The 16577-nt window shown below is 27.5% G+C and overlaps 3 protein-coding genes across 6 annotated transcripts in view; 2 read left to right on the top strand and 1 right to left on the bottom strand.

Annotated features, from left to right (window-relative positions):
• Positions 1-296: 296 nt before the first annotated feature.
• On the top strand, positions 297-1137 carry LOC107069664 (cytochrome c oxidase assembly protein COX19). Of its 2 annotated transcripts, none has more exons than XM_089174004.1 (2): positions 297-547; positions 754-1137. In XM_089174004.1, the coding sequence occupies exons 1-2, from the start codon at positions 297-299 to the stop codon at positions 761-763; spliced, it is 261 nt and encodes an 86-aa protein (XP_089030130.1). In that variant the 3' UTR covers positions 764-1137. The 2 variants fall into 2 exon arrangements, with proteins under 2 accessions (XP_089030130.1, XP_089030131.1); XM_089174005.1 differs by having other exon boundaries at positions 297-575.
• A 97-nt stretch (positions 1138-1234) lies between these two features.
• Positions 1235-3930, top strand: Ppcdc (phosphopantothenoylcysteine decarboxylase). Its single transcript, XM_015327155.2, has 2 exons — positions 1235-1662; positions 1826-3930. The coding sequence occupies exons 1-2, from the start codon at positions 1237-1239 to the stop codon at positions 2000-2002; spliced, it is 603 nt and encodes a 200-aa protein (XP_015182641.1). The 5' UTR covers positions 1235-1236; the 3' UTR covers positions 2003-3930.
• Positions 3931-3939: 9 nt separating this feature from the next.
• Mmp2 (Matrix metalloproteinase 2) overlaps positions 3940-16577 on the bottom strand; it is a 152795-nt gene continuing 140157 nt past the window's right edge. For all 3 annotated transcript variants that reach the window (XM_089174001.1, XM_089174002.1, XM_089174003.1), the window contains 4 exons: positions 8526-8971; positions 7774-8072; positions 7058-7164; positions 3940-6599 (listed from right to left, as the gene is read on the bottom strand). In XM_089174001.1, the coding sequence (XP_089030127.1) occupies positions 6346-6599; positions 7058-7164; positions 7774-8072; positions 8526-8971 (1106 nt within the window). In that variant the 3' untranslated portion in view covers positions 3940-6345. The remainder of the gene's footprint in view (positions 6600-7057; positions 7165-7773; positions 8073-8525; positions 8972-16577) is intronic.

Genomic DNA, 16577 nt, shown 5'->3' with positions numbered 1-16577 from the left:
AATGTTAGATTTAATTAAAATAAATTAATCATAATTTTAGTAATTAGACAGAAGTTGTTAATAAATTCCAACAGATGGCGTTAGTCGCGTGACAAAAATAAAAACTAGTACAACAATCATGGAAGTATATTGCATTGTTCATGTTTTTAGTGGATATTAAGTGGGACAGTTAGGAGTTCTCAACGTTAAAATACATAGTGCATTCTATTTAAATTGATTATCATTCTTATTTTTTTTCTTACAAGTACATATATACATATTATAGATATATATATCTAATTAGAATAAAAAAAGTTATGTCCTCGTTTACGTTTGGTCAAAAATCGTTTACACCAGTGCCACCCGAGAAAGGTAGCTTTCCACTCGATCATGAAGGTTTCTGCAAACAAGTAATGATAAACTATCTTCGATGTTTATTAGAACATAATAATCAAAATACAATGTGCAGACATATTGCCAAAGAATATCTCGGTTGTCGAATGGATAAGGATCTAATGGCGCGTGAAGATTGGTCGAAATTAGGTTTCGCTGATGAAGTTAAGGAAACGTAACCAATTTAACAAATATATTTAATCGTAATTAAATTATATAATCATTTGAAGATTAAATCATAATAAACGTAATATCTCTGTCACTGTTTGTATTACCAATGACTGACTTTGTCATTGATTGAAAAGTTAGATAAATATTGTTATCAAACTGCGATAAGTTTAAGTGTGTCTATCTAAGACAATTATTATTTATGCGTTCTAGAAATGGATAGAGTGCAAGTTCAACCACATGTGATTCGTCATCACATTTAGAAAATTTATATATATATATATAATAAACTGCCAATATTAAAACAATATAAACGTTTAGAAGAAAATATTGTTGGTAGTGCTTTAGAAGATCTCATGAAATTTATGATAAAGTATACACCAAATTGTTAACCTAAAACCATACTTAGTCTACGTTATACCATTTATGATATTGTTAAAGAAAGAATTAAGAAGAAAATGAAGTATTGAAAGATAAGTTGTCAACTTATTGCAACAACAACAACAACAACAACAACAACAACAACAACAACAACAACATAGAAGGCCTATTCTATATCGTAAGCTTAAACGTTTACGTTTATAGAATCAATATAAGGTAAAATAAATCTATTTTGGAATTATTTGCATCGTTGCTTCTTAGAGAGCGTCGCTTTAAGCCAAAACTTGCTTTATTATTGAAATAAATAAGAACAAAATGGCAAGCGCATCAAGAAAACGAGTATTAATCGGTTGCACTGGTAGCGTTGCGACTATTAAACTGCCTCTATTAGTGGATAAATTGTTGAAAAATAATTTGGAAGTAAGAGTGGTCGTTACTGAAAAGGCGAAGCATTTTTTTAAAGAAGCAGAATTATCACCAGGAATTCAAGTTCTATCTGATACCGTCGAATGGGCTGCATGGCAAGATCGAGGAGATCCAGTATTGCATATAGATCTTGTTAAGTGGGCTGATCTATTCTTAATTGCACCACTTGATGCTAATACTCTTGGCAAAATGGCGAGTGGAATTTGTGACAATATACTTACCTGCGTAGCTCGTGCTTGGGATCGATCTAAACCTTTATTATTCTGTCCTGCGATGAATACCAAAATGTGGGAACATCCCATCACCAGACAACAGGTATGAAACTTCATTATATTTAATCTTTTAACTACTATGCAACTTTTTACAGCTTTGTATCTTTGTAAATAACACAAAGATTATCTTAATGTTAATGAAAATATTTCAAATGTATTATTAAAACTTATTTCAGCTCTAATCTATTGAATATTTTCATTAATAGCTCTCGTTACTTAAATCATGGGGTTACAAAGAATTACCATGTGTCTCTAAAACTCTCATGTGCGGTGATACAGGAATGGGTGGAATGGCAGAAGTCGATACAATCGTTGAAGAATCTCTGGGTTATCTTTATCCATGGAATTTCATGCCTCCACGTCGTTGTACAATTAGGGAGTAATAGTAGAAATTATTAGGTATTAGATTTATTTATTGTAGTAGCATCGTTGCACTTCAATGTCGTCGCTTTTTCTTTTTCTTTTTTTAGGCTTTTCGTTCTTGTTACCTTTCTTTTTTAGCTCAGCAAGTAAATCGTTAGATTTCACTTGATATAGCACGTCTTTGGAAATTTTTCAATTAATTGTATTGGGTTGTTCGGAAAGTTTGTGCCGATTTTCGATAGATGGCATTAAAGTTCTTTTGCTAAAAAACCTGAAAAGTTCTGGAAGCACGAAATTTGAAAATTATTATATTATTTTTATTATATTTATTATTTATTATTATATATTATTATATTATATATATATAGTTTATATATTTATTATGTAATAAATATATAACAAAAAAAGAACTTAAATGGGTTGCATTTCAATCTTTCATCAAAATCGGCACGCGAACTTTCAGGACAACCCAATACGATTATACGTCGTGTTGATTCTAAATGGAATATAGAACAAAAAAATGTTGAATTTAAATACTCCGAAGGAGGTTTTGTTAACTCAGGAATGTATCAACGGAATGAGCACGCATAGGACACATACAAAATAAAATATAATTGAAATTTGAAATGTTCCAAGAGAGAGTTCAAAGCAATTCATCTTACAATTGAATTCTAAAGTATTTTTATTATTTATCAATGCTTAATGTATTTTCAAATTCGCAATAACTTTACTTTAGAATTTATAAAGATGATATTGCTTTCTTTCTTCGAATTGGAACACTTAGAGTGGTACTAAAAATTTATTGAATTTATGGGTCACCGAAAGTAATGAACAAGGTTGTGATTTTAGTTCGCATTTTTAAATATAAATATTGCTGTGAAATGTGAAAAGGATAAATAAATTTGTTTTTAGATGAAAAATAAAAAAAAAAAGTGTATAAAAATATTTAACAAAGTGCTTTCAAATGCTTGTGTAAAATTAAAAATCAAAGTGAACTGGAATCATTGCCATTAATGATACAACCTCAACTAAAAAATAATATTGCGTTGAATAAAATAGATAGTAAATATTAATATAAATTTTACAAATGTTTTAAATGAATGATAGAACAATCAAAAACTATGTAACTTCCATTATCTTTTTTTTTTTTTTGTAATATGTTAGCTATTAGTATCACAAATTTGTGATGATGGTGTTCAATCTGACATAAATTCAGATCTGGGATTAAAATGAGTTGTATTTATTGTTTACTGAGTTGTATTTACTGTTTACTGAGTTGTAACAAACACATGCACTTAACATTTTCATGAACACTTTGAAACTTTACAAAAGTTAAGAAAAAAATATTATCACTTGTTAGAAAAAGTAAATTACAATTTTCTTTCAGTTGAGGTTGTTGCAACTTTCTCCGTCGTTTGTGGAAACTGTATAAAAATTGTAAAAAAAAAAAAGAAAAGAAAAAAAAAATTGTGTTGTAAACATATCGTTTAAAAAAAAAAAATGTTCCACAAAATGCAAATGTACATGTTTATGCTAAATATATATATATATATGGACAGGGTATCTAAGATTTTTCTAATCAAACAGTGTGGTCAGCATATTTTATGTATGAAAATAAAAAAAAATTAATCATTTACAGTTTTAATCAAGAGCCATTTATTTGTTAACAAGAATCATATTTCAATTTCTAATTGATTATATTCAATGATGATATTTTATTATTATTAAAATAATTAAACAAATCTCAATTGAAATATTAGGTTTAATTTAAGTTGTATTTAATGCTGTGATACAGTTTGATTAGAAATATTTGAGACATTCTGTATATACATGGAATATATGTATATATTAAAAAGAAATATTTTCTAATTTAATTATGTTTACCATTTATTATTATAAAGCAAAAAAAAAAAAGATCTTGTTCAATAAACAAATTACATAAAAATTACACGACAGATTTTAACAAAAGAATTACACATTATATTTCTTTCCTTCTTTATAAGGATTACATTATTGAAGAAGAGAGAAATATGTTCGGATATCTCTCTCTAGTATGTGTAAAAATAATCAATCGTTTTATCATGTGTATATATATATATATATATATATATATATATATATATATATATATATATATATACACATATACACATACATATGAAGCGCTAATTATTAATAATATAAAAAATTGTATCGTTTACTACATCGTTTCATTAAATTCTAAATGTTTTTTTTTTCTATTCGGAATATATCCCGAGAGGTGGAAAAAATGCTGCACGTATAGGATTATAAAAAATAAAAATTCAATAAACACATAGATAGAGGAAATCTACATCGTATTAAAAAAAAAAAAGAATATGTTATATATATATATGAATTGTAAAATTACAATTGTTCTATTAATTAATTACTTTGTTTTTTTCTTCAATTTTTCTATGTTTTTCTATGTTTTACTTTTTTAATTAATTAATCATACTTTTTAAATATAATTTTGGATTCGTTAATAACACTTTTTAATGGCCGCTCACACAACATGTTTATGATATAACCGGAACAACTGTTATTTATTTATAACTTTTGATATATTTAAAATTATAATAAAATTAAATTTGTTGTTGTTGTGCTTTTATATGTTAATTTTATTCGTGATATTTAATTTCAGTTTTTTAAAATTAATTTTTCAAAAAGTGTGACATTTGACTGCGTAGTCGTGCGGCCATTGAAGCATTAATAATGAAAATTACTTTTTCTTTTCTAATGAAGCACTTATATGTATATATTCGTAAATATGCAAAATCCCGAAAACATAGTTTTTTTTATATGTTTTTTTTGTTATGTTTCCTCGATACATTGTTAATATTCTTAATTAATAATATTTAATCGCACCTTTTGCGGTATTATAAATATCACAGTTTATAAAACTGACGACACTCTATCGTGTCATTTTAGGATAAATTATTTATGTATTTAGATAATAATTATATATCTTTATTTATTTATATATATATGTATAAAGTATATACGTTTTAAAGAAAATAATATAATACGTTTTGACACTATAATTATACTAAAAAATTTATATCGCGCTGCGTAGACATTAACAAAGAGCTAAACTAAATTTATATAAAAACGTATTATATTATATATATATATATATATATTTATTAAAAAAAAAAAAATAATAATAATAATTATATATAAAAAATAGGGGCAGTGAGCGTAAACCAAAAAAGTGATCCTAAAATGTGCACAACATTTACGATGTAGTCAAATTGAGCATTAAGATCAGATCAATAAGGCATCTTAAAATATTATTATTATTATTATTATTATTATTATTATTATTATTATTATTATTATTATTATTATTGTTATTATTATTATTGTTAATATTGGTCCAGTAGAATTATTTTTTATCAATTCCGATCTTTACAGGTGCTTTACAAAATTTCTTTTACAATTATATTATATTATTGTTATTATTATGATTAATTTTTAATGGCAAATTTGATTATTCGAGTGAATTGGTCAAAACAATGTTTGTAGACAACAAATTTTGGATAATATCGCAATGTAAAAAAATATTTCTCATTTTCAGGACTTTTTAATTTACGCATTTAATGTTCCACCTCTCTTTCGCTCTTATTTCTACGATTTTTTTTTTTTTTTTTTAATGTCATGGCCATAATTAATTAGCCGGCAGGTGGTAGTGTGTTACACGTTGTTTGTAAATTTCACGCCATATTTTTATGGTCCTTTTTTTTTTATCTTTTATTTTTTTTTCATTATCATTATTATTAATTATTTATACGGTAATATATATTTATATATATATAAATTATAAATATTAAGTTAAATATGTTGTTTACGGTATAAATTGTTTGTTGCGTAGTGTTTTTGTAATTTTTTTTTAAATTTATATATATATATATATATGTATATATAAAAAGACGCAACGTATAAAAATATGGTATTACGTTTGAAGTAAAAAATTATGCGTGTGTGTGTAATAAGGCAATTATTATAGCAGATATATACAGTTCTTTTAACGATAGAACTGTCGTCCTTGGTAACTATTGATTTTTATTTATTTATTTATTTTTTGCATTTCTTTTATATCTTATTGATTCTTTCATTTATTTTAACAAAAAGAATTATACCTATAATTACTATTTTCAAACAATTAGGTATAAACAAAAAGAAAAGGTGCATGTACGCCATTCCAGTGCGTTACACCATAAAACAAAAAGCACTGTAAATATATGTATATTATATATTTGGTATAATTATTGTTCGAAAAAGTTATAACAATTGTTCGTATACGATCTTTCTTTCTTCCTTATTTAAAAAGATATTTTGACTATTACGCAAAAAATACAAAGACGAAAGTTACAAAAGTGAAAATAATAGGAGTGAGTCTTGAAACTTCAATGGAATCCGCTGACGAACTGACGATCTTTGCTTTCCTAGGAATATTATTCTCAACATCGTTGGTTTCTAATTTACGTGGACATCCCATCCAAAAGGGTGCCGACAGTTTTTGTTTCTCATGAGCGACTTTCATTCTTAGATCGTCGAACAACCAGAAACCTTTACCTTTGAAGAAGTAAGTCTTGCCTGAAATCAAAGAAACAAAATGAGAGATAATCATTTTGTTTAGAAGAATCTTAGCCCTTATTATTATTATTATTATTATTATTATTATTATTATTATTATTATTATTATTATTATTATTATTATTATTATTATTATTATTATTATTTAAATGGTACTGAGAGAATATTTTACATAACAGTGATTTCAAAATATATTTGAGTTTCATATTTCAATTGTTTTTAAAAGTAACCATTTCTGATCATTGTAATAACAAGTCATTTATTTGATAAGCATTTATCATTTATTTAATGAAAATGAATAAATTTCATATAATTTATTATCTCCTATTGTTCTGAATATTTTTGTGAATCACTGTACACGTACCCAATTACTGTATTATTATTATTATTATTATTATTATTATTATTATTATTATTATTATTATTATTATTATTATTATTATTATTTTTGTAATTACCATCTTTCCATTGAAACACAGCATCGATGTCGTTTCCAACACCACCAAAATTGCTACTTATATCTCTTGGGTAATCCAATTCAACATAATTAACTGATTCGTCGAACCTGAAAACATGAAATTATTTTAACAAACATGTTTGATGAATAATATTAAGTCTACCGTAAAATTTTGTCCGTTTAAACAAACATTAGTTCAATTTTTTGTCACTAGGGGGTAAAGTCTCATTTCTTCAAATGGAATATACAAATTGCCACCATGTTTTCTAAAGTTCAAAACTAATTCAATTAATTAATTGTTTCATTTTATTTTAAAAATGGACAGAATTTTCTGGTAGACCTAATATTATAATATATATATTTAATATTTTGTAAATTGTATTTAAATAGCAAAATTACGTATTTCTTCATCTTCAATTTATACAGAAAGGAAAGAGGTTATGAAAATATAGGACAAAAGTTTTACGAAACTTTGATTTTACAATTCGAACGATTGAACAACTAGGATTTCCACCCTCCACCCTCAATTCCTTGGAGATTCGTTATCACTTAGATGGATTCGCTATAAAAAACTTTATTTCTCAATAAAAACTTTCTACGAGTTTCTTTTATAACCAAGGAAGAGGAGGAGGAGGAGGAGGGGTACACGTTAAAGGAACAAAAGAACATATAAAATCTGAATAAAACAAGGAATAATAATCATTTAGAAAATAATACCTCCAATACATGGAACCACTGAAGAAATAAGTTCTACTGTTGTGTCCCCAAATCATAGCACCATCAATTTTTTCCAACGACGCTGGAAGACCAAGAACCGTCAATGGTTTTGGATATCCCGATTCTAAATTATTAGCACTGAATACGTAATATTTTTTCCCTATGAAAAATACTATTTTTTTGTCTGGTCTCTCATAAACTGCATCCACATGGTCAATATCTTCTGGTAGATTGAACAACCTCGTTATTTCTGCTGGATAACCTTCGTATAATCCTTTGTCACCGATCCTCCATAGATACTATCAATAAACATCAAATTGTTTTTATATATATCATCAAAAAATCTCTAAATGTAAACCCTAATTCTAGGAGTGATCAAATTATCCTATTTTATTGGGTTGGCAAGCAAGTAATTTCTGTTTTATAGTGTGAAATAAAACTCAATTGTTTTTAAATTAACAGTTGTAAACAAAATTACACGGAATTTGTTTCTATAACAACCTAAAAGTGTCAACTACCAATCCTCAAAAGAAAAAAAATTCTAACATTAACAAAAGAATAACGAAACAAACATAACTTTATCTATTGGTGCAAGCCAAAATTACTTTATTGCTAACCCAATATTTTAATTTATTTGTAATTTATTTCAAAACTTTTCAAACTTTGCATTAATTATTGGATTAGTTTACAATTTTCTTCTAGTATAATTAAATTATTGTTTAGTTAAGTAATCTAACATAATGACTACTTACACGTCCTTTGAATATGAACACTTCTCTACGAATAATGCTAATAGCATCATAACTAGTGTCACATTTATTTGGAATATCATCCCTGGGTGATTGTGTCCACCTGAACCTCGGTCTTTGAGAAGTCGTTGGTCTACCAGTAGTCGTCATTGTCGGGATTGTGGTAGTGTGGTGTCTATGAGGTTTGTGGGGTCTCTGGGGTCGATAGTCCGGCCTCTCAGTTCTGTAATCTGGTTTCGACGGATAACGATCTGGTCTTCTAGGTCTACCATAGTCCGGATAGTGATTGGGTCTCGTTGGTCGCGTTCTCCAGGGTCTGTAAGTCGTTGCTGGTTTCATTGTCGTCGTTGTAGTCGTCGTTGTCGTCGTTGTTGTTGTTGGGGGCATTGGTCTTTCTGGTGGGAATGGTCCACCCGGTATATTACCCCATAATTTTTCTTCAGGAGCACCTGTTATAACAAAAAGAAGAATTGTTTTTTCATAAATGTTCATCTTGTAATCCAATTTTTATATTTAAAAATCGTATGATTGATGATTTATTGGCAAAGAGATTTCTTATGGGGGGTTGAAGGGTGAAACAAAATATATTTAAGATAATCGAAGAAGAAGAAGGGTAGGAGAGGAAAATTAAAGAGATTTAAATCGAATTAAATGGAATTATCGGATAGACCTTCACTGTAATTGCATCAAACGATTAGAAGGTAGAGATTAGATTTGCCAACCAATCTGCAACCCCTTTTCGATAACGTTTCTCTATCGCAGCTCGTTTTGTAGATTATACTAATTAGCTGACCGCATAGTTATGAATATTAATTATCATTCCATTTATATTTTCCCCTTCTTCTCTCTCTCACTCTCTCTTTTCATGTTACACACTAATATATTGATTTATTAATTTATTACTAATGTCCAAAACCAAATGATTAAATATGAGATAATATTTATTAATTGTTAAATTAAAAATGTAACATGTTTTTTCAATGAAAACAATATTTGGTTCAATTGATGATAGAAAAGGGTAGGATTTATCTACATGTAAAAATGGTTGAATCAAATTTGTTTTTATAAAATACTATTGAGAAAAATTTATATTTGAAAATTTGTCAACTAACAAACAACACTCTCAATGTGTATTTAATTTCAATTTTATTTAGATACAAATTCTAACTGTTATCAAATATTTTGGTGAACACATTTTGATGATGTTTGTCATATCGATTATTACTTTTATGTTTATTGAACACACATTGATTTTCAGAGTTGCTGGTTCATGGGTGTATGTGTGTGCAGGTGCATAAAGTATTTGACGAAATTTTCAAACTATTTTTTATACGAACAAACATTACTTTACATTATATCGACTTAGCTTTTCATCATTCATCGTTCGTGTTTGTATACCATCAGTTATAGGACACCTTGTATATATATATATATAGGATGTGTGTATGTGTTTGAGATTATTCTTGTATAAAAGATCAATCATACTAACGATATTCCAACGACCTATATATATTAAGTTTATACATATGTATAAGAGGTATAAATTGTAGTTTTAGCAAAGGAATGGAGGTTTCATAGTTTCTCTTGCCACTTCCGTCAGAACATAAACTATTCTCTATCTTTCCATCCTTCTACCATTTCCATCTTCTCTCCCTTTGAACCCAAAATCTTCTCAGGTATTCTCTTTCTTAAAGCAACATCCTTCATATTAATATTACATATATACAGTCAGTTTTTAAATGATGAATTCCAATCATTAACGCATAGAATAAACTATATGGGCCCATAAAATTATGATCTAATTGTAAATCAAAATTAAAAACAAATGAGTTTATCAGTTATTTCATAACACATTAAAATTGAATTGTTTGGTTATGTTTGTTATTTCAATATTATATAGATAATTCATTTAATGTTCAAATGTAATTCTTTAAATATCCTTGAAACAAGGTCAGTTTCATTGAAAGTTTGTTTTAAAAAAGAGACATAAAACATAATTTCATTAATAAAATTATTTTCTAGAAACAAACATTGAAAGTTTGTCTAATTATAATTCATGTAATTAAATTAACACTATTATTATTATATTTCTTTTTATTAATTACGTTAAGATATTAACATTAGATTTACTAATTATTTATACGTATAATATATAATTAATTAATTTATTTATTATTTATTATTTATATTTTAAAATTTATATATATTTATATATTTATATTATATAATTTAATATATTTTATTATATATAATTAATTAATATAAACATTACATTATTGTACATTAATATTAACAAACACGTATACGTATATGCATCGATAGACCACTCTGGTAATTTTTATCAAACGCATATATACGTCTATAGCAATCTAAGGGTTAAATGATCAAACTTGTGTGTTACATGGAGGACCTTTATAAAATCTTCAGAAAATTCATTCAACTTTAATTCACACACAAACACACAAATATAGAAATTTCCAGAGGAAATAAGCTTTCAGCTTTAAAGGACGAAACCTATATATATATATATATGTATACAGGAAAAGGGTAAAACAGGAACACTAGAATTCGTCCTTGTTTCCCTTTTTCCGTTCTGCGGAAAAGCAGCAAAGGGATGATGAAGATCTCCACAGACAAACACAACAAAAATAAAATAGAAAGAAAGATAACAGGGTTTTTACCTCCGAAAGTTGGTGGTGGTTTTGTACAGTTAAAGAGAGAGAGAATGTTTTATTTAAAAAAAAAAAAAAAAAAAAAAACAAAAAGTATTTGTGCCATTATTCTTCTCGTTTTCTTTGTTTTTATTTTTTTTTATTTCGTTCAACGAAAGATTTCGTTTTAGTCTTTTATCGATGAGGAACATTGACAAAAGGGTGGCCAGGGCAGACAGCTTGTTGTTTCCCTTTTATCCCTTTACCACTACCCCCTTGGAATCTTCCTCCGTCCTTTTCCACTTTCAATACAATCTACAACCTCAACCCCCTTCACCAAACCTCCCCTAAATGCCGTCACTATTACGATAAATTCCACTTACTTAATTTAAGGGTTAAAAAAAACATTGGCAAAGAATTCTTTTTTATTGAATGAATTATTTTCATCCCCATTTTTTACTCTCGTCATTTTTATCTTCCTTTTATTTCTTTCCTTTTCTCGATTGTATTTCCTGATTTTATTTTAATCTTTTTTTTATTCGTCTGTGCACTTTTCTCATTCGTTAACCTGCAACTAATTATTCGAACAAGGGTTTTTTTAAGGAAAATAATTGGATAAATGAGAAAACTGGACCAATGGCAGTGTTGCTTTTTTTTTTACCCCTTCGATGAGAGAAAAAAAACAAATGGAAAAGAAATTTCTTTTTATTTTCTTTTTATTATTGGTTTTTTCTTTTCTCGTAACTTGCAATTATTATTTAAATATTGTATATTTTATATATTAGTTTTAATTAATAACAATTGATTTTAAGATTAATCAGAAATCTTATAATTATAATCATTATTTTTTTTAATAAAAATAATATGTTTTTTATCAAACAAATAAATAAATAAATAAATAAATAAATAAATAAATAAATAAATGCGAATAAATGAATGCGAATAATTGAATTATATTCGTTCATTAATTCATTCGTTGATTTGTTCGTATACGTTCATTAATAAATAATGAAATAAATAATGAATAATAGAATGATTTAATGAATGAATGAATGGAATGAATTGACAATTTTCGGTAGTTTTTTCGGTACAATTACTGCACTCATTCGTTCATTTTATTCCGAATAATCATATCGAATTAAATACGCGTCCCTATTGTTCCCTTAAAAAGGGACAAAAAGAGAGAAAAGATAAAAAGGAATATAAAAAGAGAGAAAGAGAGAAAAAGAGAAAGAGATAGTATTCGGGAAAGTGCCAGGGGCGGCTGTGGTCGTTTTAAAATAATTTGATGCATTATTTATTGTCACGAACGAAAGTGCTTCCCTTTCTTTACCCCCACAAAAAGAGAAAAATAAAAATTAAAAATAAAAAAAAAAAGAAAAGAAAAGAAAGAAGTGACGAACGTAGTCCTTAGACACCCCCTTAGTCCCACCCCCGTTCCTCACAAACCCAAACTCCACTCGTCATTTCTTTTTTGTGTATTTTTTCTTCTTCTTCTTTTTCTTCTTTTTCTTCTTCTTCTACCCCATCATCGCATTTTAAAATCTCGTTTTGTAAAAACAGACAAAAGAGGTGTGTATTTGTATATATATATATATATATTGTGTGTGTGTGTGTGTGTGTGTGTGTGTGTGCAGATTTCACCCTATAAAATGATGATGATGATGATGATGGCACCTGACGTTTTCCTATTTCTTCCAACCCCTTTCCCATTCTCCACTTCCAACCCCTAAACTTTGTACTTAAAACTCGTCTTACTTTAAACCCCCCATTTCTTGGCCGAACAATCTTTTTTTTTTTTCTTTTGTCTTTTTTTTTTTTTTTTAAAGTGTCCATTTATCCATTGAGAAAAATATGGTGTCGCTGGTTTTAAATTTATTTTGTTTTATTATGAATTTTAATTAATTTTTTATTGAATCTTTTATGTGTCTGTTTGTTTGGGTGTTTGTTTGGCAGTGTGTAGGTGTGTTTTCAGATTCTTTTTAACTCATTTTCTTTCCAAACATGTTTTCCCTATCTCATTTTATTTTCTTTTCTTTGATTCATTTTCTTGTTCAGTCTGTCGATTCGATCAATCCCTTTTCTTTTACTAAACTCATTTTATTTGTCTGTTTTTGTTTATGTTCTCTCTTTGGTTTCATTTTCATTCGGTTTGTCAATCCACCCACTACTATCCATTTCCGTGTATTCTTTCTCGTATTCTTTCTCTCTATTTTAACCTCTTTTTTATTTTATACTTTTTTTTATGTTTCTCTATTTCTCTTGTTTCAACTTCACTTGGGTTGGTTATCCGGAAAGTTTTAGCCGATTTTGATGAAAGATTGAAATATTTTGCAATTTAAGTCTTATTTTGTTGATATATATTTATTAAATTATATATAAGCGTTATTCTGTTTCACAATCTTTCTCCATTTTTAAGAGTAATTTCCAAATTTTCTCCTTTCAGAACTTATCAGGTTTTATTTTTAACAAAAGAACTTTAATAATGCCATCTACCGGAATTCGACACGAACTTTCCGGACAACCTAATATTTTTTTAATTTTTTTTTTATTTCACGTACTCTTGATTCATGTCTTCTTCTTCTTTTTCTTTAATTGGTCAAAAATCAAATAATTTTATTATTATTATTATTATTATTATTATAATTTTATTTAATGTTTTTTTATTTGATTTGATTTGACAAATAGTATGAAAAATATGAGGAAAAAAAAGTAGAAATAAAAGTAAGAAGACATATATATATATATATATATATATTTTATTGAATAAAAATGTTGTAGTGGTAACCCGTAAAAGTATCAAAAGTAAGTACGGTTGCACAAGGGGATGGAAGGGGAGGGTAAGGGGAAAAAAAGGGGGGTTGGTAAAAGAAAAAATTACGATCGTTAGGTACTCAACGAACGAGAGTAATACATAAACTTCTTCGTTTCTTGCGGCATGCATAAAACATATTTTTGCGACGTCAACTTTAACGATATACCCAACTACCACCACCACCACCACCATCACCAGCACCACCAGCATCAACATCAACCCTTGCAACAGTTTCTACGACTACTATTACTTAAGTTTTATTTCAGCAACGATTTTAAAATTTACCTCTGAAAGTTACTACAAGAAATTCAAGCTTTATTTAAGTCATCATTTTTTTTTTTTTTTTTTTAACAAAAGTTATTTTTTGCGTAAGTGCGTACGTGATTATTATTCGTTTGCTGAATAAATAAAAGAATTTTTTTTATAATATAGGAGTATAAAAATAATTAAATTGTAACAAAAATATTTGTTTAATTTATGTTAAATATATTCAATTATTATTATTATTATTTCACCAATTATTTTCCTTAAAATATCCGCCATTATTTAATTGTCAACCCAATATTATATGAATTATTATATTATTATTTAAATATAATTAAATATATTTATTATATAAATATTAATTATATTGTATATAAATATTAAATATGAAATATATTATAGGTTTTCCGAAAAGTAATGTAGCATTTTAACCTCAAAACTGAAACAAATAAATTTGTCAAACAAATTTTTATTATTAATCAATAATTAAATTAATTAATTTATTTAATTACCAACCTTTCTCTATCTGGTATGTAAAATTTGTTAAATTGTAACGATAAAAATCATCAAACGGTTTTTTCATTTAAAATATTAGAAATAATTTGACATGCGTAGTAACGACGCCATTACTTTTCAAATCCCCCTAATATTTATTATATAAATATTAATTATAATATATATGAAATATATTTATTCTATAAAATTTAAATATTTTAAACGCGAAAACAAAAGGGGAAAAAATATAAAAACAAAAATCAACAATTATAATATGTTGGTAGGAAAATATCATTATGCTTTAGGGAGTATTTATGCATATCATCATATCGATCTCCACCGTTTTACCTTTAGTCGAGAAAATACGTGATAGGAGAATTCCAACTGAACCAAATACCCGGTTATATATATATATATATAGTATATCCTATGATATATAGTATATCCTACGTGCTTGTGTCTACATTTCTATATTCATCTATACATACCTACATATCTACATACATACACTACCAACCAAAAGTTTATTAATCCTTAAACAAATTGAAATAAAAAATAAAACTCAACCATAATAATTGAACTGGCCTATAAAATAACTCCCATATTAAATATATTATACATACACATATATATGTATATATATATATATATATATGGTGTTTTATAAAAACCATCAAACAATTTCAAACTTTTAGTTGATAGTGTATGCAAAAAAGTAAATAGAAGTGTGAGAAATTGTGTGTGTGTGTGTGTGTGTGTGAGAGAGAAAGAAGAACAGATGAACCAGAAGATTTTGGTGTTGATGGTGATGGTGCTGGAATAGGTTAAGGGTGGTGTGTTGGGTGTTGAAGGGATGAAAACTCCTCGTGGGTGGTCGAGATTCGTGTGGAAATCCTTCGTAATTACAGGCACCATCCAAACCTCCTCCTCTTTCTCCCCTTAATGAGCAACCCAAGGGCTAATTTCGTATTCCAAGGAGAGAATCTACTACCAACTTTTCTAGGATAACTACGAGCATCCCTAAGATTACTCCTTATATTTACAACTAAATTCTCATCTTTCTTTCCTTCTTTCTTTTTCTTTCTATTTCCTTTTTTCATTTGTTTATTCTAAAGTATTGTATAATATTATGGTATTAACCCTTTCACTACTACGGGTGACTATAGTCACCCGCCACAAAACGACACCCGCACACGACGGGTGACTATAGTCACCCGTCACACGATGCCACCTATACGCGACGGGTGACTATAGTCATAGACTATAGTCACATAATTATGAACACAAATCATTTTGTTTCTAAAAGTAATGTCACAAAGTCGTTTTTGAGACAAAAGGCTCCGAATGCTAAAGACTGCGCGCGCTTAATGTTCCCACTTTCGGTACGGCGCTCCGTTCTAGACGAGGTACTTCGCGGCGAGGCCCACCGTAGCGAAAGGGTTAAATTAGACTACAAAAAAGAATATATGTGTATATATATATATTATATTATACAAAAATATTATTTATTTACTAGTACAACTTATGGGATTCAATGATAAAATTTATGGAAACAATACCACATGAAATAAAATATATTTAAATGAAGAATAGAATGAAAGCATAGATACATTTTTTTCATTCTTATGCTAGAAAAATATTTGAAAATGTAGGAAACATCATCAAGAAAAATAATACAAAGAATACTACTACCCCGGCTACTACTACTACTACTACTACACAAGTCGATAGACTTCTCGTTCGAGTACCACCATTCAAGTACACCCCCCTTTTCATGGAAAACAAATGTGACCATCGCCCTTTCAGTACTCGCCGCGAAACCAACGGCGA

This window comes from Polistes dominula, unplaced genomic scaffold (assembly GCF_049000335.1).
Source record: "Polistes dominula isolate Pdom_NZ unplaced genomic scaffold, Pdom_raw_medaka contig_75, whole genome shotgun sequence".
Classification (NCBI taxonomy): Eukaryota; Metazoa; Arthropoda; class Insecta; order Hymenoptera; family Vespidae; genus Polistes; species Polistes dominula.
The sequence above is the reverse complement of the archived record's forward strand: the minus strand, read 5'-3'. Positions and strand labels throughout refer to the sequence as shown.

Excerpts from the sequence above, each read along its gene's own strand:
- LOC107069664 (XM_089174004.1), top strand. The coding sequence starts at position 297 with ATGTCCTCGTTTACGTTTGGTCAAAAATCGTTTACACCAGTGCCACCC.
- Ppcdc (XM_015327155.2), top strand. The coding sequence starts at position 1,237 with ATGGCAAGCGCATCAAGAAAACGAGTATTAATCGGTTGCACTGGTAGC. Across the intron at positions 1,663-1,825 it reads ATCCCATCACCAGACAACAG|CTCTCGTTACTTAAATCATG; the intron begins GTATGAAACTTC and ends TTTCATTAATAG.